The 23,997-nt window shown below is 43.5% G+C and overlaps 1 protein-coding gene across 1 annotated transcript in view; it reads right to left on the reverse strand.

The window, feature by feature from the left end:
- Positions 1-23,997, reverse strand: part of Col6a6 (collagen type VI alpha 6 chain) — a 103,921-nt gene that overhangs the window by 68,075 nt on the left and 11,849 nt on the right. The window contains exons 7-17 of the mRNA XM_052719030.1: positions 21,224-21,793; positions 14,377-14,720; positions 14,217-14,295; positions 9,067-9,221; positions 7,403-7,495; positions 6,006-6,059; positions 4,430-4,501; positions 4,319-4,345; positions 2,106-2,150; positions 1,960-2,013; positions 682-744 (exon numbers count right to left, since the gene is read on the reverse strand). Of these exons, the coding sequence (XP_052574990.1) occupies positions 682-744; positions 1,960-2,013; positions 2,106-2,150; positions 4,319-4,345; positions 4,430-4,501; positions 6,006-6,059; positions 7,403-7,495; positions 9,067-9,221; positions 14,217-14,295; positions 14,377-14,720; positions 21,224-21,793 (1,556 nt within the window). The remainder of the gene's footprint in view (positions 1-681; positions 745-1,959; positions 2,014-2,105; positions 2,151-4,318; positions 4,346-4,429; positions 4,502-6,005; positions 6,060-7,402; positions 7,496-9,066; positions 9,222-14,216; positions 14,296-14,376; positions 14,721-21,223; positions 21,794-23,997) is intronic.

Here is a 23,997-nt window from a genome sequence, read left to right on the forward strand (position 1 = left end):
CAAGGGGGCTTCCAGGATTCTGGTGGGATTTATTTCTTTACATGGGTGATGACCACACAGGCATCTTCCAACGATCAAGCCCACGCTTTTACAGTTGGGTACTGTACTGATGCGTGTTATAGCTCATCAAAAAGCTCAGCAGACACTTTGATTTCCTGACAAAGTCCTAGTTCACTGAGGTTCTGGAGATTCACTGAACTGTGGGCATGGTGGGGAAAGCCTGTGGTCCTGACTTCCACTGACGTGGTGTGCTCACACATGGATGCGGGTCGTGCCTGCTCTGCTGGGTTGTAACCTTCCAAGAGCAGGTACCTTAACGTCCTGAGGATCGCCTGATAGAATCCTCCCTGAATCCTTGGATTGAGAAGGCAATGCTGCCCTTCTCCATAGAGACAGAGTCTTGGGGAATAGACAAAAAGAGGTGACTTTTTCTCCCATGCTCTGTATTTCAAGGTGCCTAGGAAAAAATTGAATGGACTAGAATTCCTTCTTCACTCTTAAGGACAAAAATGAATAAGAAGAGGATATAGGCAAAGAAACTACAGTTAACTTCTCCAGTTAGGACTTCAAGCTCAAGAGTATGTCCACAGTGCCTTAAAACGGAACATTCCCCCTCTATGGAAGGGTGCCCTAACTAAGGCATGCAGCCCCGCGCAGCCCCGCGCAGCCCCGCGCACTTACTGGATCTCCTCGTAGACCCTTTGCTCCACGGTCACCAGAAGCCCCTCTCGTGCCTGGGCTTCCCTGAAATTAATGCAGACCAGAATAAGAACAAGAGGGGAGGTTTTAATAAACTTAATAAGCATAAAGGGCTTAGATTCTCTCTGGTTTGAATAATTAAATATTTTTCCACTGAGATTGTTTTTAATTTGGAAAAAGGAACTACAAAAAAGAAAGTTCTTGGCATCAAATAAGAAACTCAGTGATGACCTCGGTTATTTACTGCACTCGTGAACTCTGTGTTCCAAATACACTTGTCACCTTGTCTGTCACTATTCTACAAAGGATTTAAAAAATATTTTGTTTTAATGAGGCATCAGAGACTCGAAGTTCATGCTACTTGCCCAAAGACATCTCATAACTACTAAAATGTGGCTTCAAAATCAATTGCTCACACCGTGAAGACCAAGCAGAAACCTGAGGGGCGGCTATCATTGTGTCCCAGATAGAAAGGAATGTCATGTACTCTCCCTCCCCAGCTGCCTCATACCAGAGACCCCCGTCAATATCTGCCTCATGTTCTTAATGTGCTGCTTCTGTGGTCCCAATACTTTTTTTTCTCCTTGTATCTGGTCCTTTCTCACATAACTGTGAAGTGATATCCAATCATAGTGATCAAGATTCTCTCCTCTCTCTCTCTCTCTCTCTCTCTCTCTCTCTCTCTCTCTCTCTCTCCACCCCTCCACCGTGTGTGTGTGTGTGTGTGTGTGTGTGTGTGTGTGTGTGTGTGTGTGTGTGTGTGTGTGTTGTTTATATAGGGTTTCACTGTAGCCTTGGCTGTCTTGGAACTCACTATGCAGACCAAGTTGGCCTCAAACAGAGAGCTACCTGTCTCTGCCTCCTGAGGAGTGCTGGGATCAAAGGTAAGTGCCCTTCCCCTTTGCTGAGTACTGTATGACTCCACAGGGATCAAGAGAAAGGGAAAGGAGTGTTGCTGCGAGAGGCCTTATCATTTGTGGTTGCCCTCCACAGAAAAGGCATGGCCCATGTGCTAAGAAACACATGTATATTATATAGACCCAAGTCAAGCTTAGCCATGCTCAGCCTTGAACAGCAGAACCCATCAGACACAGGAGAAATTATTATTTACTGTCATATGTGGACCAGGTTTCATGAATACTTGTCCCTAAACAAGTCTGTAGCCATAGCTGGTAGACACATCTGGGGCAGTTGTTTTACTTCATAAACCATTCCTTTACCTCAAGTGAGGTTTACAGTTTCTGAGTCTTGGATCCCTACCTGAGACCCCTCATCCCCTTTTTCTCCTCTTCTTCCAGGAATCCCGTTGTCACCCTAAAAAAATGGAGGAGGAAAGGCTCAAATTCTCATTTTCTCCAAGAGAACCAGCTGAGAAAGGTATCTGGGACACAAGGCAAACATTGTACCTGTTCTCCATTTAATCCATCAATCCCATGTTCCCCAACTTCTCCCTGCAAAGACAGATGCAATTAGAACATAGAGCACATCTGTTAGACACCAAACAGAAACAGTCTCAAGGGTTTTGTGCTGAGCAACAGCCTCTTCATTAGCTGACACCTGGGTAATGTCAAAGATCACTTTCAGTAATAGAAACTGTCATAATAAACAGAGCCTGCAACGAGAAGCCGAAATAAAATGCAACTCAGGACAACTGTGGATTTCATCTTAGCCCAGTCAGAAGGCAAATGCCAACAAAACGATGGATGGCAAATGCTAGAAGGGATGCAAGGAAAACAGAACCCTCAATTCACTGTTGGGGGGATTCCAAACTGATGCAGCCACTATGGAAATCCATGTGGAGAATTATCAAAAGGCTAAAAGTAAATCTACCACATGACCCAGCTATACCACTCTCTAGTGTATTCCCAAAGGACTCAACATCGTACTCCACAGGTACTTGCTCAGCCATGTTCATGCCTGCTCTTTTCACAATAGCTAGGAAATGGAAACAACCTAAATGTCCTTCAGCCAATGAATTGGTAATGAAACTGTGGTATCTACACACTATGGAATACTATTCATCTAAAGGAAAATGAAATCAGGAACTGCGCAGGTAAGTGGATGGGGCTAGAGAAGATCATATTGAGTGAGGTAACCCAGATCCAGAAAAGCAAATGTTGCATGTTCACTCTCATTGGGGGCTCTTGATCCAAATCTTCACGTTAGGACATAGCCCGGAGCAACTGCAGAAACCAGGAAAGTAAAACGGGACCATTGCCAGGATAGGGAGGCTAGGGAGCGATAGAGAGGGGAATAGCTGAGTACAGCAATCTGATTTGGGAAAAGGGAAAGTGCTCCTTAGGGAGGGGGAGAGAGGAAATACAGAAGGCAGGAAGAGGGTAAAGAGGAATAGGACCTAATAGGGGAAATGGGAAAAGGAGAGGCTCTTTAGGAAGGGGGAGGGGAGGAAATACAGAAGGAGGAGGAAGTAGGTAACATAACAATGATGTCTGACAACTCTGTGATGAATCATTATTAACTACTTTCAAAAAACCTATAATACAAGTAATTCAGCATATAAACATACATATATAGTTTTAATGAACTTTTCTCACCTGGGCTGACAATGCTTCTTCTAAGAGCCAAAGATTGCCTAAAAATAGCCTCAGTATCAGACATGAGAAGCCCTTCTTTGAAGTGTTGACCAGGGCTGTCTAAGAGACTCTCAAAACATACAGCCTATTGTTACTGCCCTTGTTCACTTACTTGCCCTACAGAGGTGGAAGCTAAGTCCCCACTGCTGAAGACATCTTGCACTTCAGACCCAGATCCCAGACCTGGAACTGACCTGAATGCCTCCTCCCTTAGGATTAACTTTCTTGGTACCAGAAGGCACCATGCAAGCTTCCAAAGGAGGGAGGCAACCAACAGTCCTTCCCAGCTGTGACACCTGTCAACCACAATGACCAGTACGGCACGATAACCATGAGCATGCATCGTGTCATGAACACCTTGGCGATAACCAACCACTCTCTAATTGGACTTGAGACCCACTCAACAAGAGTGAAAACATAGTACTTGAAAACCTAGCTGGAAGATCAGGGAGTTTGCTGTGAGACAGTGTCTCCTAGTAATGTCAGAATCTACACTCAGAAAAATCTCACCAGTATGACTGCCTAAACATGAGAGGAACAAGGACAACAACAATAAAAATGTCAAGGTGGATGGGAAAAGCCCACAATCCTACACAAAGAGCTACAGTCAACTAAGGAATGCTGAGCAGGAGAAATAGTCTTCCCCAGGGCAAAGCACAGCAATTGGCAATCCAACACCAAATGCTCAGCCCCGAAAACATGTATACAAGTAACCTTATATAGATCGAGCAGGTTACATTTATATACATGTACATATGTGCATGCAATAACAGTTAGTGAAAAAAGAGGGCATGGATTTGAAAGAGAAAAAGGAGGAGAATATGAGAGGGTTTGGAAGGAGGAGAGGGAAAAGAGAAATATTATAATTAAATAAAATGGCTGGTACAAAAAAAAAAGGAAGTAAGGAAGGAAGGCCAACAGTGACTTGACTTGTAGCAACTACTGATAACTAATGATTTCAAAAGTAACATTTTTTTCAGTGGATAACTGAAGGATAAATAAAATACATGGGCCTGGCACCATACCTCTTCTCCACTGAGTCCTCTGGTTCCCTGGTAACAGAAAGGAAGCAGCATGAGTATGGGAAGTGCAATGAACTGCTAAGATGACATCAGGAGGTCTTGTATAATCCTTACCTTAGGCCCTTTGGTGCCGAAGCATCCCTTACTACCTTGCTCTCCCATTGGTCCAGAGGCTCCTCTTTCTCCCTGAGGAAAAGAGGAAAGGCACAAACCCAGATGAGTGTGTGCTATTATGATCTGGGATCTGTCCTGGATACTTGACAAGTTTATTTTATTTTTAAGGAAACATCTGGCTAGTCATGACTTACATTCCAGGACTCAAGCCTATGAAAATAGAGAATGGAAGTAAATCAGAGCTACAATGATGACAGCCCTTTGCTTTGGATGCCACCTGCATATTGCCTGGGTGGAGCTTCCCTCTCCCCACATGGCCACCACATTGCTCCCTTTTAACCTCCTTCGCATGTGTGTCCATTCTGCCCTAAGCTGAGATTCAGGACTCTTTGCCCGGTCCCTACGACTTTAAGACTTTGACCCATGACCTCGGTCTGAGCATCACCCATGATGCTGCCTGAGCAGACCATCCCCATCCTTCCCACTCCTACGCTTACCATCACTCACTGTCCGTTATCTCAACACAAGCCAGTCTTCTCCAGGGGACTTCTGCAGTGTCCCGGGTTCCAGCCATGCTGACCACGTGCCATTTTGCTAACTCCCAATCCTGTGACTTCATTACTGTCCTTGAGCTCATGGCTCCCCTTTGCAGTAATGCAATTTCCCAAATGCTTTACCCGGAGAAACTCACTGTCATCCTTCAAGTGTCTGCCCAACTGTTACCCCCTTTTTTGCAGCCTTTTCCTCCCAGGCCCAACTCTCACTTTGGTGGTCTTTAAGCCATTAAGCTCCCATTCTTGCTCAATACTGTCGCGTCGCCGCCCCCCCCCCCCCCCCCCCCCCACCCCAACCCCCTGGCCTCTACACAGCCATGTGCAGAGCAGCTGGACACAGTTATCTTGTTTGTCTTCTCACTAGTGTGGAAGGGCCTTTAGGAACTACATGTGCTTGTTTTGTGTTTCTCTCATTTCCGGGGTGCTCATATGGAGTGTGTGTGTGTGTGTGTGTGTGTGTGTGTGTGTATGTGTGTGTGTGTATGTGTATATATATATGTGTGTGTATGTGTATATATATATGTGTGTGTATATATGTGCATATATATATATATAATGGATATGTGTATCAACATCTTTGGTAAATAATGAAGTGAATAGTAAGGAGCTTCAATATGTATTGTCAAACGAATGTATGACTGGATGCATGGAAGGAAAAAAGAAAGACAGAGAAGGAAGGAAAATGGGGAGAGGAGAAGGGAGGGAGAAACGAGGAAGGAGGGAGGGAGGAGGGAAGGGTTCCTGCTAAATGATGTGGTGAATTGGTTAAGTTCTTACCAAATGGCCTGGGCACATGGCAGGGATGTGGCGCCTATGGTGAAGACGTTACCTTTCACACCCAGTTCATCGTGCCATGTAGGTGAGGAAGGTGGTGGAGTAATAACCCTAAAGGAGAAGTGTTACCCAAGCACAAGGAGGCTCGGGAAAGACCCCGGATGCCGCCTCGGAACCCTCAGACTCTGGCCTTTGTTTCTCTTCTCGTGTTTGTAGGAATAAGTGAGCTGTAACAGGTCTTTACTTACAGCAATGCCCTCTTCTCCCAGGTAGCCGTCACTGCCTTTAAAACCCGGGGGTCCCTGGAAAAAAGGAAAGAGGAGAAAACATGAGCACTTTACAGACTGCACAATGAGAGACGTCAAGGCAGATCCACCACTTTGAAGTTAGACTTCAAGAGTTTGAAAATGCCCCTGGTTTTCCACCTCAAGCCAGTGGTGTTTAGACAAACAAGAAGAATGAGAACTTTCATACAAGTATCCAGTTATTCAAGGGTGTGTGTACATATTTGTGCATGTGTATATACATGGGGGAGGGAATTGTGGATGTAGGTGTGAGTGCATGAATACATCCATGTATATGAATCTGTGCATGTATGTATGTGGGATGGTAGCTGTGTATGTGTATGCATGAGTGTGTGCACATGCATGTGCACATGTGTACACCTGTGCCAGCACACTGTTTCCAGGAATACCAACAGAACTGGCATTCTTCTCTAGACAAATATATTTGTTCTTGACAGCCCAGAATTATTCTCTGTTTATTAAAATGACTTTCCCTCCTTTTTAGGACTTGCTGCTACACATAGAACACCAGACCACACACATTTCCTTCTATTCTGGTTTCTGATATATTTTTAAATTCTACCATTTTCCTTCCATGAAGTTCAAGCATTCTAGAAATAATTAATTCAAAGTTTTCTTCAGTGACATGATTCTGGTGATGGGGGAGCCATACTGCTATGCATGGTGGCCAAACATCCAAACCATATGTCAAGTAGCAGTATTGAAATCATTAAATGTTTCCCATAGTGTGTGTGTACATATTTGAACATGTCCTAATGTCTAAAATAGTATTTTTATGCAAGGATGCATAAGTATTTCTTGTTTAGGAAGTCCATGAATTAGTGGTGCTGGTTATGAAAAAAAAAAAACCTATCTGGCCCATTTCTGTATATACAGCTAGGGCCATCAATGCTGTCCCATCCTTTGCTATGGCAGAGTGACCTGAGTCAGTTTGATTTTCAGCAGACTATACACAATATTGACTTGATTTTCATATCACTGCCAAGGTTCAAAAGAGAAAGTGAAATGAGTTAGTGGTGTGGACGAAGCCTCATCATTCAGCATGAGGATCTCTCGATTTTTCTGCATTATCATTGCTGCTTGAACACTGGGTCCATCAAAGATCCCGATGACTGTGTCTCCTGAAACCCCCTCTCAAAGAACTTCCAACCAATGCTAATTTAGAAGACCAAGGAAAATGGTAACTATCTAATCTGACACAGGCAAAGAGTAGCATAATTGTCCGCATCCTCCAGAGGCTCAGGCTGGCAGATAAAGCCTCTCTATTTCTACCCCAACTCACATCTGAAAGGCATGCTACAGGTCAAATGATGGGAACCATAAGTCTGAGGTAAAGTCACCTTTTTCCCTGCTGAGCCTGGATCCCCCATGGCGCCGTCCCCTCCTGTGCACCTGCACAGCAAACAGCAGCAGGTTCTTTCTGCAACGTTGATCTGGGGGAACATGAGGATAATTGTATTTAGTGACATTGATTCCCCAGTCCCACACACGCACTCCACTGTGGAGTCCATGGTGGCAGGAGCCTCCTACCGCTCCTTTGAGTCCTGACATCTTTACCATATGAGGAATTCCTGACCAACAGAACGTGTTTGACTTGGCCATGGCCCGTTTACTGCATACTAAGTGGTCAGTGGGGCTGCCTCTTGTCAACACACCTTACCCGAGCTTTGCCAATTGCTGACTGCTCTGTATATTCTGCCCCACATGCTTTGCTCAGCAAAATGAATGCACGCTCTTTTCTCCTGGCTCCATTTGTGAAATCTCAGCTTGTTAAGAGAGTTGACAGTGTACTCTGAAACACTGCTTGGAACAGAGTTCCCTGGAAATATATCCAGGAGAGCTTTGATGTGACTTTGGAAGTATCAGCTTCATGCCATTTTAGAAGCATTTGCTCCAGAGTGTGTGAGTATGAGAATATTCCCTTTATGTGACAGCCAAAACAAAATTATTATATATTTAAAATGTGAGTGAATTTCACCCTGGACTTATTTTGACATCTCCTGAATAGCTAACACTGTGTTAGTTTATTTATTTATTTTGCAATTGGTCCAGCAGATTCATTTTTAGGAAAATTCAGTTTGCAGTAAATGCTGTACTTCATTTTCATGGGTAAAAAAAAAAAAAAAAAAAAAAAAAAAAAAAAAAACAACCAACCTATCCCTTCATTGGAAAGTATTCTGATATAATTTGTAAAGATTCTATAAATTATAAACAAATTAATTCCAAATAATTAATCACTCATTAAAGATCAGTAATGCGCTACAGACTTGGGAACACTCACACTCAAGTTTGATTTTCTATATATTTCTGACATAGCATGGTAAAGATGCATCATATCTAGGTGTAAGATTGTAAAAACAGAACAGAGCGCAAGGGTCTGGCAGTGTGGAGACAACCCAACAAAGTCCCTCCCTCCGAAAGTCCACCAGGGAGGCCTAGTACCTCTAACCCCTCCCCCACACTCAGAGCAGGCTGCTGTTTCTCTGCTTGAACTTCACATGCCATGGGCTGTCACTTACAGGGTATGCTGCAGAGAAAGTACACCTTGAACACTAGTGTCACCATATACTGTCATGCTCAGAGCAGCACAGGACCTGAGAAGCTGCTGGTTGAGGGAACAGCCCGGGCCTCTTCACAACTCAGGCTCATCTTAGTGCCCCAGCACTCACGGGTTATGATCCAGCCAGCACAGTCAGTGCTGTTTACATATCTCATTTTTCTCGTTGCTCTTCCTCTCACTACTTCTTTTGTTCCAAGTGTGTCTACTGAACATGCTTTGACCTACTCTACTATGTGACACTTCAAACATGTTCTTACTTAGGCTGGCTCATAAAGGCCCATCTCGTCTTTACTTAAAAGGTCAGTATTAGTTCACACCCATACTCATCAATATTACACCTATATATGAGATAAGTGAAGGCTGAAACTATTAGGGTAAGGCTATAGCCTTATGTGGTGGTTGGACATTTGCTTAAACCCTCCAACCTTTTCTGATTCAACTTACTAGTTGCTTTGACAGCTGACTCCCAAGGTTCCTCATACCAATTGTGAACTGTGTTCTGTACTCAAATCCTTTCCCAAATTCAATGTAGAGAAGGTCAGCCAGGTTGCTGGTGTCGGCAGCTCCATCCACAGCAATAGTTATGAGGGCATTCAGGCCTGTTCAACATATTCTCCAGGTGAGGTGGGCTGGGGTCACTTAAATCATTCAGCATATTTGAATCGCTAGCCTCAGCCAACAGCTGCGTTCAATGGTCTACATCCTTGAACCCCATGATATGATGCTAGTAAACAACAGCACAGTAGTTAAGTGAAGCGAACTGGCGATGATGTGGCAGGTTGTAACAGGACTTATTGAAGTAAGCCAGTGAGTTAACCAAAGGTCCACACAGCTTGCTAAAATACAGAGGGGTTCATGCATCAGGAGAGCAAATGCGCTACATTTTTTATCCTACGTGGAAGATTCTCAGCGCCACAATGTCAGAATCACCCAGGAGCATCTCAGAAATACAGACTTTCCTGAGATATATACCCACATTGGCTAGTATCTTTCAATCAAATACAGAATTGCATGTGAAAATGATCTATTAAAAAAAAAAATACAGGCTCTTAGGTCTTAATCTGTATCTACTGAACTCAAATCTGCATTTAAGCAAAACCCCCAGGGAGAGCAGTTGCTTAGCATGTGTGGTGCCCCAGGGTCAAGCCCCAGGTCTGTTCAAAAAAGCAAAGCAAAACAAACCAACCAATAAACAGAAATGGCTGTTGAAGGGCAAGAGAGACGACTCAGCAGTCAAGAGCACTGGCTGCTCTTGCAGAGGACCTGGGTCTGCTTCCTAGAACCCACATAGTGCCTTCAAAGCACCTGTAACTCCAGTTCCCCTCCGGTCTTGAAGGACCCTGCACACATGTGGTACACATGAACTAAAGCAGGCACACACGTATGCAGATAATAAAATGGATGCTTTCAATGACCTCATCCGGAACTGATGCTCCAGCTGTAACTTTAAGTGGGAACAGATGACAGCCACTTGGAGCAGTATCTCATAAGCCTTAGAATTATACAGATCAGAATATCTCAAATAAAACTTTAGGGCTAGAGTGTAGGGTTGCCAATGACTGGTTTTCAAAACGAAGAATTAAGTAACCCTGGCAATCATCCTGGCTAACAGTTATGTTAGCTTTCTTAAATAGTTGCTATGTGCCTAGAAGACAGTTAAATAATTTATATGCATTATCTTATTCATACCCTATAGGTACTCAGATATGATTAGAACCATATTTTATGGACAAGAAAACTAAGGCTTAAAGTAGTTCAGTTCCTAACTTACTGGACTGTTTAGGTTTTCATCCAGAGCCTAATTCCAAAGCCTTACACTCAAGGACATTTTAACCAAAATGGACTGAGGAAATAATCATGGCATAAAGCGCAACTCTGCACTTTCTCACTCTCCAGCGGGTGTGTGAGGCACTCTCCAGATGGGATCTGGAGACCAAAATACCAGAGTAGAAAAAGAAATATCCAAGGGCTTCATTGAGTCAAGGTGCCTTCTTCGAAAAGCCCATACTATGTGGTTTGAATGAAGAGGAGGGAGGGAGTACTCCCAGGGCCATGGGCGTGGCCCGGATTTGAGGCCAGGCTGCTACAGTGGTTAATGGCAGGAAGAAAGGACGGAAGGCTGAAGACGTGGATGGCCAGCTTGTTCCCGTTTGCCTGGGACTTTTCTGGTTAGTTAGTCCTGTAAATTCCTGGCCTGGCCCAAAAAAACTAGGGTAACCGGTCACCCTTCTAGACTAAGAATGAGCAAAAAGGAGAGAGTCTGTAGGGTGAACTGGGATAATGCTGTGCAGCTGAATTGGGTGTTAGTGGTGAGGGAAGGCATGCTTATGGAACTAGTTAAAAGAAAGTGTATTCACATCTGTTTTTCCTTACAAGTTCAGGAAATGTAAAAGTGTGAGTGTTATGAGATCCATGGGATACTGACATGTAGGAAATATGCACAGAACTATTATTTGTGAATATTCTCAGAATTGGAGTATTCAATCCTGCTCCCTTCAGACTCATTCAATAAATGAATCACACAACTTTCAAAACAATGTCTCAGTTGCTAAAAATGAATCAAGAAAGAAAACGCTTTAAATGTTGTGAGAATAAGGAATCACAGAGGAAATTCTAGGGCATTTGACTTTTAAATCTTAAACTAATTCAAACCCCAATCTTGTGGTGGTATTGTGTTCCCCAAAATATTGTGCACCCTAATAAATTTATCTGGGGTGAGAGAACAGAACAGCCACTAGATATAGAGGCCAGAAAATGGTGGCACACACACCTTTAATCCTAGCATTTCAGAGGCAGAGATCCATCTGGATTTCTGTGAGTTCAAGGCCAAACTGGAAACAGCCAGGCGTGGTGACTCACGCCTTTAATCCCAGGAAGTGATGACAGAAAGCAGAAAGGTATATAAGGCGTGAGGACCAGGAACTAGAGCTGGTTAAGCTTTTAGGCTTTTGAGAAACTGAGACCCATTCGGACGAGGACTCAGAGGCTCCCAGTCTGAGGAAACAGGATCAGCTGAGGAATTGGCAAGGTGAGGTGGCTGTGGCTTGTTCTGCTTCTCTGATCTTCTAGCATTCACCCCAATAACTGGCATTGGGTTTGATTTTATTAATAAGACCATTTAAGATTACTGCTACACAATCTACATGCATAAATTGTAGAGCCACGCCCACTGTCATTAATTCTTTTCTCCTCTCTTGTTGCATGGTGACTGCCTAGTCTACATGCCAATATGTGATCTTGAACTAAAGCAGTCTCCTAGGTCAACAGATCATCAATAGAAGCTGTGTGTGTGTGTGTGTGTGTGTGTGTGTGTGTGTGTGTGTGTGTGTGTGTGTGTGTGTGTACGGGAAGCCAGGGACAGGTATTCTTTATCCATTTGAGAGCCATGTGATGCTCTTAAGAGAATACTACCACTACCATTCCTTTGTTACTTTCTCAAAGAGTCTAAATTTCTTAAGATATAATATATATATATATATATATATATATATATATATATATATATGTATCATCTGAAGTTGATACATGTAACAGGCTTTCTTTTGGGCTACCAACCAGCTCCCAAATCATACACAAAGACTTATTATTAGTTATGAATGCTCAGCTTTACCTTATGCTTGTTTCTAGTTAGCTCTTATAACTCAATTTAACCTGTTTCTCTTAATCTATGTTTTGTCTTGGGGTTTTTTTTTACCTTTTATTCTGTACATTCTGTATGCCTGTCTGGTGTCTGGCTGGCTGGTCCTGGGCATCTCCCTTTCTTTCTTCCTTGTTCTCCTCATTCTTCCGAGCATAGATCTCTCCTATTTATTCTCTCTGCCCGCCAGCCCCACCTATCCCTCTCTTGCCTAGCTATTGGTCATTTGACTTTTTATTAAAATTAATCAGGTGCCTTAGGCAGGCAAGGATGAAACAGCAACACATCTCTACATAATTAAATAAATGCAGCATAAACAAATATAACACATTTTACATTGTTAAACAAATGAAACATAAATAAATGTAGCACATCTTTGCCTAGTTAAAGCAATATTCCACAACAGATACAAATTTCCTAGGTTTTCTCTGGGAGATGGAGACAGAACGGTCGTAGAGTTCTGGACATTCCTAAGTGCTTCCTAGAGGACACTTTAACACTACAGGCAAGAGACATATCCCCGCTCCACATACACCACACAAAAGGAGGGCCAAGATATTTAAAATCACAAAATTACAACACTGTCACCTCAAACTAGGTGCCCCAAAGTCTTGTCCTTAATCTTAACTAAAACCTGTTTAGAGATCACAAACAAAGACCAAGATTGGGTAGAATAAAGAGAAGACAGCTTTATAAATATAAATAAATATATAAGATAAATAAATAAATATAAATAAAGGGTAAAATAAAAGCCCTTACTGTATGGCTGTAAATCCATACTCTGCAATGTAAGGTTAAGGAGAGAACTTAGCAGAAAAGAGATTCTGACCAACTAACCTTAGTGAACCTGAGAGGCCGGCCCTGTACTAGACCAGGCTCCCTGGAAGCAGAACCTGAGGTAACAGTTCAGACACATACACACAATGTGTTGAAAAGTCCTCAGAAGAAAGGGGGTGAAGAAAGAAGGGTAGGCAGGACCTAAGCAATACCCTGGCTTTGACTTGACCTCAGAGAGTTCTAGAGCCCTGATGTCACTTGAGGCCAAGGTCCAACTTTTTTTACTGCCCAGGGGCAAAGTGGGTAGCAACATTCTGGGTGATGGGACTCCTACAGGCCAATGGCAATTCTTCAGAGAATGCACAGCTCTGACCGGGTGATCCTGCCAGCAAAGGAGATGTGGGTGGTAGAGCAGCAGTGCCCACTTACAGGAGACTGGTCCTGCTTCAGAATACGTGGTTACTTTTTCCCTCTACTGACCCACATTTTAAATGGGCCAAAGAACAAGTCCAGCAGGCCATTGGTTCTAACAAGCCAGATGCCTGACTCCAGAGCCTTGAGGCTGCATAAGCATCATGGCTGGCCCTTCTGCGGGCTGAAGGAAAGAATTATAAAACCCCAGCACATGAGGAAACTTGTCCAAAAAAGCTTGCAAGTCTGGAAATGGTTAGTGTCAGAAGGAAGTCATCCAACACTCATGTTACTTGGTCACCGGTTCCTGTTCACTTCCATGTAACAGAGTAGCAGTATTAAACACTGTGGGGCATGATGGAAAGGAACAGACTCCAGGAAAGGCTTGGAAGATCAAACACAGTAAGAGGAGATGAAGCATGGGGCCCTGGTCAGTGTGCTGTTTTATATACATGGAGCATGACAGGCAGTGAGAAATCAAAATGTTCTGAGAGGACGTTTGCCCTACCGTGCCCATACGGAAGAGAAAGAGTGCAAAGTCAGGGTCAGTAAGGTACCTGGAAACAAAAGAGCCAGCGTCGAGTTCTGAGATTACAAAATGAACAAACAGCCAGGCAGAGTGGTCCACACCTATAATCCCAATACTCAAGGGGCCGAGGACTACCCCAAGTTTGAGACCAACTTGGGTTCCGTAAGATGCTCCAGACTAGCCTGGGCTACAAAATAAAAGCCTGCCTACATAAGTGAAAATAGTCAACCCCATTCCTACCTTCCTTTCTGAGTTCATCAGATTTCTGTTCAAGTTTTTCAATGTCATCATCCAATCCATCTGAAAATAGAAGGACTACCTAGGGTGGTTTTTAGAAAAAAGAAGTTAGCAAAAAGTTCACTGAAAACAACAGACCAGCACACAAACTAAAGCCATTTACCTTCCCTCGCGCAGCGGACTTATTCTGAAATGTATCCCACAGTGAATTCAGCAGATTTGCGTTGAGACGAGATGGGCCATTCACTGTCACACCTTGTAGGCTGCTCAGTATGTTCTCACTGTAGATCTCAAACTTCGAAGGGTATCTTTCCATAGCATTTGTCACTTGAAAAGCTATGCTCACCTGGGTCTCCGTGCCCACCTCACAGCTTACCCCATTGAGCGAGCTGATGGCACGTAAGATGCCTTGGAGGTAGGTTTCTATCCAAGGCTGACCTTCGAGCAAAGTCTGCCCCCTCTGTTGACTTGAGGTATCAAATCCAACCACAACATCCACAAAACAATCTAGGATTCAAGGGGAAGAGCATCTTGTTAGATTAACACCACACTAATGTTATTCTGACACACGTCCAACTCTAGGGACCAAGAAGTCTTATTTACATTCTAGCTATAAAGCAGGAAAGCAGCTGGGCGGTGGTGGCGCACGACTTTAATCCCAGCACTCGGGAGGCAGAGCCAGGCAGATCTCTGTGAGTTCGAGGCCAGCCTGGACTACCAAGTGAGTTCCAGGAAAGGCGCAAAGCTACACAGAGAAACCCTGTCTCGAAAAACCAAAAAAAAAAAAAAAAAAAAAAAAAGCAGGAAAGCAAGGAAAAGCACGGATCAGGGAAGAGCCACAGACTCATTCTTCTGTGACCTGTAGAAGTATAAATGTATTTTTTTTCCAGTTGGAATTGAATCTAGATGATTCTCTGACAACTAAATTGCTAAATGATTTTATTCTAGCCATTAAAAATACATTGTAATACGCTCAGTCTCTTAAGTAACTCTAAGGCATCATGTGGAAATGGCAATTATTTAAAACACATTCCTATAGCACTACTTAACAACTGAGATCATTGACAACTATTAAATTATAAGAGGAGTGAGAGAAAAGTAAAAACATTTGAGCAGAGAAAGTCACTAAGATCAACAACAAAAAGTCACAGAAAAGTTTTGATCATTTATTTTTCTAGAAGCATTGGGTCAATTTTGACCATCTTTAATATCCACCCAGAGAGAAAGTCAATATGAAAAAAAGAGAGAAAGAAAGAAAGAGAGAGAGAAAGAAAGAAAGAGAGAGAAAGAGAGAGAGAAAGAGAGAGAGAAAGAAAGAAAGAAAGAAAGAAAGAAAGAAAGAAAGAAAGAAAGAAAGAAAGAGAGAAAGAGAGAAAGAGAGAAAGAGAAAAAAAGGAAAGAATCCATGAGATTTTGCTTCAGACCTACAGGTAAAAAGACCAGGAATCACATTATCCAACTTGTCCATGTCTAAGATGGCTCCGTCTTCAGGAGTCAGCCATTTGGGGAGCTAAGACACTGCCATTCGGGGTTCTAGAGACTTGGAGAGGTATTGCATTTAAAGGTCTTTGCTGTTATTAACTCCAGGGAAGTTTCAGCATTGAAAACATTGGATGGACTTGGTATTTTAAGCTGGGCTCCCTAAAGGTGGATAGTTTGAGAAGGATAAAAATCTAACTGCACATACACGTTTCTTTCAAGAATGTTTAAGCTGCTAAACTCACCCCTACCTTTGACTGCCTCCTCAACACATGAAATTTGGTAAAATAAAATGTTTGTATGCTTTGCTTAAATCAGCAGTTTTCAGACGGTGTGTGTGTGTGTGTGTGTGTGTGTGTGGTGTCTGTGTATCAGTGGGGGGTGTCTGTAGAGGGGGGAGGGTGTGTGTGTGTGTGTGTATGTGTGTCCATATATCTGGCATCTACTATGACCAAAACAGTTGAAATCCCTCATGTCTAATTAAAAATTGGCAAATGATTCCATAATAACATGATCAAAGGAACAGAACTCGGTGAACAAGTCCAGGCCGAGCAGCCACATGCCTAAGTGCAGAGTGGGGAATGAGGAGAAATTGGAGAAGAGAATTCTCATGTGTTGGCCCAGAAAGCTCTATGGACAGACATGCCTGAGAAATTTGGGAAACTAGAATCTTCTATGAAGAGGCTGCGCTTCACAGGGAATAAGCCGGTGGTGACTCAAATTCACGGGAGGCAGGGATAGTTTGAGAAGTGAGCTAGGGAGAAGGATAAGGTTGCGTTTCAAACAGAGGTCTTGAAGAATTAAACGAGGGTCACAAGGCTGAGAACAGGAAAGGGACAATGACAGCAGAAGCGGAGGCAACAGTGAGGGTGGGGGTGGCCAAGGAGAGTGCACTTCTCACTCCTTCACTTCATTCTTCACAGCCGTGTGGAGCCAGAGCAGAGCTGGGGTGTGGGAGGCTGAGCTTCAGTTTTCCAGGATTGGGTCAATCTCTTACCCTCTTGGAAAATTACTTTTCTTAACCACAAAAATCAAGAGATTGTATGTCTCAAAATAAGAACACAAAAGAGCAGATTAGATGATAGTCTCGCTGCGCCTGCCCTGCCCGTCCCAAAAGCTGATTCTAATTATCTGATTCCTTTATTTGTCAAGGTCTTTATTTAGCGTATTCTTAGTATTAAGAAATACTGTTGCAGGCCAGTGAGACGGTGGGAAAGGGAAAGGTCCTGCCAAGCCTGACAATCCAAGTTCAATTCCCACAACCCACACATCAGAAGAAGAGAACTGAGCCCTGCAAGTCGTCCTCTGGCCTCCACATGCGTGGTGTGGTACATGTGCCCCACCCCCACCCCCACACAATAAATAAATAAATGGGGAAAAATCAAGAGGCAGTGTTGACAGGCTGAGGTACATAAATAAGATTAGGCAGCTGTGGTCGTAAAGAAAGTATCTCGGTGGGAAAAACGGGCTGGTTGATGGGCTGGTTGGCAGTTGTGTGTGTGTGGGGGGGGGGGAGAAAGACATTTGTGTGGGGCGTTTCCACACAGCTGCTCCTCCTCTGCATTCTGAATCACTGTGCATGGTGAGAGAGACTCTTTAGGCATGCCCAGGCTTTATGAATGGGGAAATAAGACTCAAATGGTAATTGTGCTCCAGTGCTCAGCATGTGTTACTGAGACAAAGCTGGGGTGTAGCTCAGGGGTACTTGCCTGCCATGCATGAATTCAATCCCCTGCCCCCCAAACCATACTGAAACACTTAAAAAAAAAAAAAAAAAAAAAAAAAAAAAAAAAAAAAAAAAAAAAAAAACAAGCCAAGCAAATGTCCAGATCAAAACCTGCTTAATTTTGAAATACACCAAACGACTGTCTGACCTCTGTGGTTGGAGGATTTTATAATTTCAGAACAGGCATCCCATAATACCCTTGTGCATGCCTTTGAAGCTTTATCAGTCAATGCACATTCTGGCCTCATCGGCCCTCAGCTCACAGCTTGGCTACAAAGCCTTACATTCTTGTTTGCTGGACTAATGACTTCAAGTTTATCATAAGAGCACTTTATCATTTTGTATTCATGATTTTTCCTTAATTTAAAAAAAAGCTTTAAAAATATTTATTCATGGGGGCGCCGCATGGGGCTGAGGTCCGAGGAAACTTGCAGCAGCCATTTTTCTCCTTGAGCCCCGTGGGTTCCAGAATGGAGCTCAGGATGCCAGTGTGGGGGCAAGTGCCTCTCCTGGCAGAGCCATCTCGTTGGCATAGCAACTGCTTCTTTTAAAAATATCACACTACTTGGAGTTAAGATTCCCATTTTTTTAAACTTTCTCATGCACTCAAGTAAAAACTAAAGTGTTTGAAGATAATTTTCTACCTAATAATTCAAAACGAGTATCTCTTGTGAAATAGAAAATTAATGTAGAAGATTTGGCTGGAATAATCAGACACATTCCGAAGTCAGAACAGTGTCTAAAGCAAGATGCAGGAAGACCGTAGTCCCTAACCAACTTCACGACCTTTAACCTTTGACCTACCCATTGAGTTCTCATAAAAGATGTGAGGCTGGAGCTTGCTTGGGAAAGTACTTTTGGAGAGAGCTGTTGATGTACTCTGAGCTTTCTCACACACAAGAAGAGAAGAAATTTCCTCTTGAAAAAGTAGCTTCTAGTTAACCTAGCCTGGAAATTTGAGGAATAAGACCCAGGGTTCCTGCAAAGGAGAAACAGACATTTCCAGGACTGTGAGTTCTGGTGTTTATGGGCATGGCTGACTTGCCATTGAGGCTCATGGAACTGGTATAAGCAAGCAGTAAAAGAAACTGTTTCAGGGTCCCCAGACTCTCCACTCAAGAGGAGGGACAGAAAGAGCTCAGCAGAATAATGCCAGAGGGATCTCCAGATATCAGGGGCTGAGGAAGGAACAGGGACCATCTAGAATCCAGACATACCTATCTCTTCTTGTAGGCGAACTTTTCTGTCTCGCCTGCTAGCTCCCTAATTGTGAAAGCTTGGCCAATAGCTTAGGCTTGTTTCTAACCAGCTCTTATAACTTAAATTGATCCGTTTCTATTCATTTACATGTTGCCACGTGACTCGTGGCATTTACCTCTTTTTCCTGTATGTGTCTGCTGGTGACTGTGCCTTCTTCCTCCCAGGATCCTCTTTGCTCCAAAAATCCTGCTTAGTTATTGACCATTCAGCTTTTTATTAAACCAATCCAACTGAAAAATCTTCACTGTGCACAAAAAGATCATTCTACAACATCTTCTCAAAGGAGCAATAGTAGAGATATTCCCCTAAAATTTGGCTTTTGTAAGGATGCAGGTGATGGGAAATAGGAAGATCTTCAAGGATGCTCTTACCCCAGGACCCAGCTTTAGGAGTGGGCTACTAGGAAACCAGTGCCTGCCAAGTGCCTCTGAGTGAAATGTTTCTGTTCCCACTCTTCTCTCAAGCCCATTCTGGAATTGCCAGAGACCAAAGCTAGCAAGTAGGGAAACAGGCCTGAGAGAAAGGATAATGTGAAAAGAAGGAACAGGAACAAAGGAAGAAATGTCAACTACATGTGGCCTTGTCTCTTATGGCAGGTGAGCAGTCTGTGGCAGGCTGGAAAAGTAAAACCTTGGATAGAGTTTAAGGTTTCTGTAGCTACAGTGGGGTAGGCATATTAATCACTAAAAGGAGGCTCATTCCTTCCAATAAGGTGACTAAGGGGAACAGCCAGCCCTTACGAATGCATTTAATGGGTTAGTGATAGGCAAAAATAGAGGGTGTGATGGCCATTCTTGGCTGTCCACTTGACTACATCAGGAATTCACTAAAACCCAAGCTACTGGGTACACCTGTGAGGAATTTTTTTAATTAAATCATTTGAAGTGGGAAGATCTTCTTTTAATCCAGGTCTTTTGATGTGGGAAGAGCCACCTTTAATCTGGGCCATACCTTCTGGTGGCAGCCTATATACAGGACAGGGAAGAAGGAAGCTCTTTCTTTGCCTGCTAGCTCTCACCCTTGCTAGCAAGTCCATTCCTTCACTGGCCTTACAGCCTACTTCTTCAGGATTCTGTCATGTACTGAAGACCAGCTGAGACATCCACTGTTCAGTCCACAACTCAACAAAGTCCAACTGGATTCTTGGACTTTGTCAGTAGATGGCCATTGTTGAACTAGCTGGACCACAGCCTGTAACCCCTTCAAATATATCCCCTTTTTATATAAAGAGAGATTCATTCCATCAGTTCTGTTCCTCTGGAGAACCCTGACTAATAGAGAGGGACTTCATGGTTCCACGGCAAGTGTTAGACTTATTGAGAGTCAGGTTGAACTAGGCAATTTCTCACATAACCCTCAAAAAGATGAACCTGGTATTGTTCAGTCCCATTCCACAAACGAAAACATTCAACTCCTAAAACAACAACAACAAAAAAAACAAGCAACTTGTACAAGAAAAGATGGCATAGAGCAGGTCTCTGCAGTCACGTCTTCCTCTGAAGGATCCTGTGGCTTTTCTTTCCTTGGTAGAAGTCTGCAGTTGATGTCTACCATGGGTACTGAGATGGAGTGATCACCAATCCATAGGGTGTCTTTGTAAGAAAAAGAAAAGCTATTCTTTCAAGACACTCAGCCTACCAGGAAAATGTTAAAATGTCTCTCTCTCTCTCTCTCTCTCTCTCTCTCTCTCTCTCTCTCTCTCTCTCTCTCTCGTGTGTGTGTGTGTGTGTGTGTGTGTGTGTGTGTGTGTGTGTGTGTGTGTGTGTATGTGTGTGCATGTACATGTGTGCCTGGAGGCCAGAGGTCAACCTCATGTCATTCCCTTGGGGACCACAGACCATATTTTTGGAGACAGAGTCTCACACGACCTGGAACTAATTTACTAGGCTGGGTTGGCTTTCCAGCAAGCCCCAGGGATCTTCCTGCCACTGTCTCTCCAGGCCTGGAATTACGGGCACACATCACCATATCTGGCTGTTTTCTATGGGTCTTGGGGATCAAACTCAAGTCCTCGTGATTGCATAGAAAGCTCTTCACTGACTGACTGAGCTCTTCAGTCCCCAGATATGGCCATTCTTAAGAAGATATTAATAACCTCTGTGGTAAATTTTTATAGTAAAGGTATAGACCTAGAGATGTTCTCTACATGGAAGCATCGCCTGCACTGTAGGCCTATTGCTAGGCAACCAAAATCCATCAGGCAGCTCATTTTCTCTGTGACACATTCTGCAACCTCAGAAAGCAGCTGGATTGTGAACAATGGCCTCCCCCTCACACCTTCTGAAGTCAAGCATCTCTATTCACAGAAGAGTCATGTTTCCCCTGGGAAGCAGTGTGAATAGAAGACACAGGGTCTCAAACACCCTGTTTCTCATTCCATGGCTCACAAAATACATATACTTCATAGCTGTGTAAAAGTTCAACTTGAAATCCAGAGGCACAAATCTAAATTCTCCCCGCAGCCCCAAGGGAGGTAAATAGTTGGAGGAAAATGTCAGCGAAGACGGTGGGGAAAATCGAAATGAAGAACTCACTCAATACTTACTGCTCTCACCGCCTGAGGTACAGATGTTACGAACGATCCTTTTCTTCACCTTTTTCAGCTCGTCAAAGTTATGGACCGTGAGTTTTTTCTCAGCTGTCCCTGTGATCTGGATCAGCTGCTGGTCATCCACGTCCCCAATGCCCACTGAGTAGATGTCCACACCTTTGTGTCTCAGCTCCTCAGCGGCCTGAGCCACCTCGTCTTGGGATTGGCCATCTGTGAGGACCAGCAGCACCTGAGGGGTACCTGCGTTGATCCTGCTGCCCGTGTCTGGCAGGAAGTAGTTCCTCACCTTCCTGAGTGCCTCCCCAATGTGGGTGTACCCAAATATCTGCTGGATGCTCTCAATCTGTGTGGATATCTCCTTCTCCCCTGTGAACGTCCCCAGCAGAAACTCTGATCTGTAGCTGTCGCTGAACTGGGCCACTCCTATGCGCACTCTGTTGAGGCTGACATCAAAGTCTTGAACGACTGATGCCAGAAACTCCTTCATCTTCTGGAAGTCATTCGGATGGATGCTGTTTGAACCATCCATGAGGAAAACAAGGTCAACCTTTTCAATTTCACAATCTACAGAGAGGAAAGGAAATGAGTTAAGACCAGGAGACTATTCTTTCTTTAACCTGCCAGGAATAAATTAAACATCTGCAGCTCTACAGAAAGAGTATTTGAAAAGTGGTCTCTTATCTCACGCTACTCTGTGGTCACACCAATTGGTGAATAAATAAATACAAATGATCCTTTCATAAAGGCAGCAGGAGTCATGCCCCACTAAGCCATCGTTTCCATGTTTCTCTTGGCTCTGTCCATTTGGTCTCGTGCCATTTTCTGTTTGGACATGCCAGAGAAGTGACAGCAGAGCCACATGAAAGTTTCTCTCATCATCTGCGGTCTCAGCCTAACCTTTCCAGAAGGCTGGGGACAGCAGTAGCACAGCAAACAACATTAACACATATTCGCACAGAGATTCAATAGACACAGATGGTCTATATTATTGACTTGGTCTCTCTGGTCCAGTTGGTCCAATAAATTTTTTTCTGGTTTATTAGGGCGAATTGTTAAAAGTATGCTTTCTGCTCTCCATCTGCCTTTCCTCTTCTATCAGCCTCCCCTCTCTGGTGCATGTAGGCAAAAACACTAACTTAAGAAAAAGTGGTTTTGAGCACATAATACAATATAATCAGATTATTCCATTGCATTATTGTAACAAATACAAAACAAACAACAAAAGAGGCCATTGCTAACTGTAGGGCTCAGGGTTTTTATTATTAAGACCAATTAGAATTTGCACTACAGCTAGTAGATATGTAATGCCTAGCACACACTCATCTGTATCTGTCAGTTTTCTGCTAAGTCCTGTCACTTCCTTGAATTCCCAGGGTTCTCAACACTGACCCAACTTAATTTTTTAAATTGTGTGTGTGTGTTTGTGTGTGTGTGTGCATGCGTGCGTGCGTGCGTGTGTGTGTGTGTGTGTAGGGTGTATGTACATTAGTGCATAGGTGTGTAGGTGTGTACACCCATGCATGAAGGCCAGAGGGGATACCAGCTGTTCTGATTTATTCTCTCCACATTCATCTCTTAAGACAGGCTCTCACTGCAACTGGAGCTAGGCTGGCAGCCATCGAAGCCCCAGCAACCCCCATGTCTCAACTCCCCCAGGGAGCTAGGCTTACAGGCACAACCAGCTTTTTACATGGGTGCTGGAGATTTGAACTCAGTTTCTCAGGCTTGCACACCAAGTGTTCTCATTCCCTAAGCCATCTCTCTCCTCAGCGTCAACCTAATTCTCAGTGTAGTCTCAGAAAAGGCTAACGAGGGCAGATTTCCTACAGACTAGAGGGGGAAAAGCAGATATGGCAAATAGACCCTTCAGGAATGGATGAACTCATTACACTCCTCCACTTCAGATTCATATCTAGTGGCCTTTCTGGCTCAGTGGAGAAGTTTCAGTCCAAAAATGCAGTTGTCAACTTTCACAGAGAATAAGAGAAGGACAGATCAAATTTTAAGCATTCGCCAACAAGGAAGCAAAGATTTGTCCTTGTTCCTAATAACAGATAGAAAGATTGTTAGTTTGCCAGAAAAAAAGGCTAGTGGCTACATTCTACAAACCAACAAACAAACCCAGAAAAGTTAAATAATTTTGAAAAAGAACTGCATTCACATATTGGAATTGTGGACCAACAGCAATTCCTCTAATAAAAAAAAATTTTTTTAAGCACGAAATTACTTATGTTTTTCCACCCATTAGCCTTTCTTTTTGAAAAGCAAATTCTGTCTCTTCCTAATAAAGATCTTTTAAAAAAAAGGCTAAGACTTTCTTTCATACTTTTTTTGGGGGAAGGAGGCAAGCAGGGTCACATGATATAGCAGGACTAGCCTGGAACTCAGTGTAGCCTAGGATGGCCTCAAACTGCCTCAGCCTGCCAAGTGCTAGGAGTGTAGGTAAGCAGCACCATGCCTAGCTCAATAAAAAGTGTCAATGACAGCTGAACGAACAAACAATGAGCGTGCACACGCGCACACAGTCACGTCATCTCTAGCTGCCCTATGGAAAGCCGGGCAAAGGAAAGCCAGCTGCTCTGGCATAGAGCCCTCAGAGACTGGACTGAAATGTTGAATACCTAAGTCTGCTTTTTCAGTGAACTTGGACCATAAACAAAAGCAAGGAGAAACCAGGGCTGTTTGGCCTGAAGATGAGAACAACTTCAGGTAATGGATGATGGCCCTTACAAAGAGGCAGAGTTTGACTTCCTAAAAGGACGTCTAAG

Source organism: Peromyscus californicus, unplaced genomic scaffold (genome assembly GCF_007827085.1).
Source record: "Peromyscus californicus insignis strain IS unplaced genomic scaffold, ASM782708v3 Scaffold_11__1_contigs__length_118956290, whole genome shotgun sequence".
In the NCBI taxonomy this organism is placed as follows: Eukaryota; Metazoa; Chordata; class Mammalia; order Rodentia; family Cricetidae; genus Peromyscus; species Peromyscus californicus.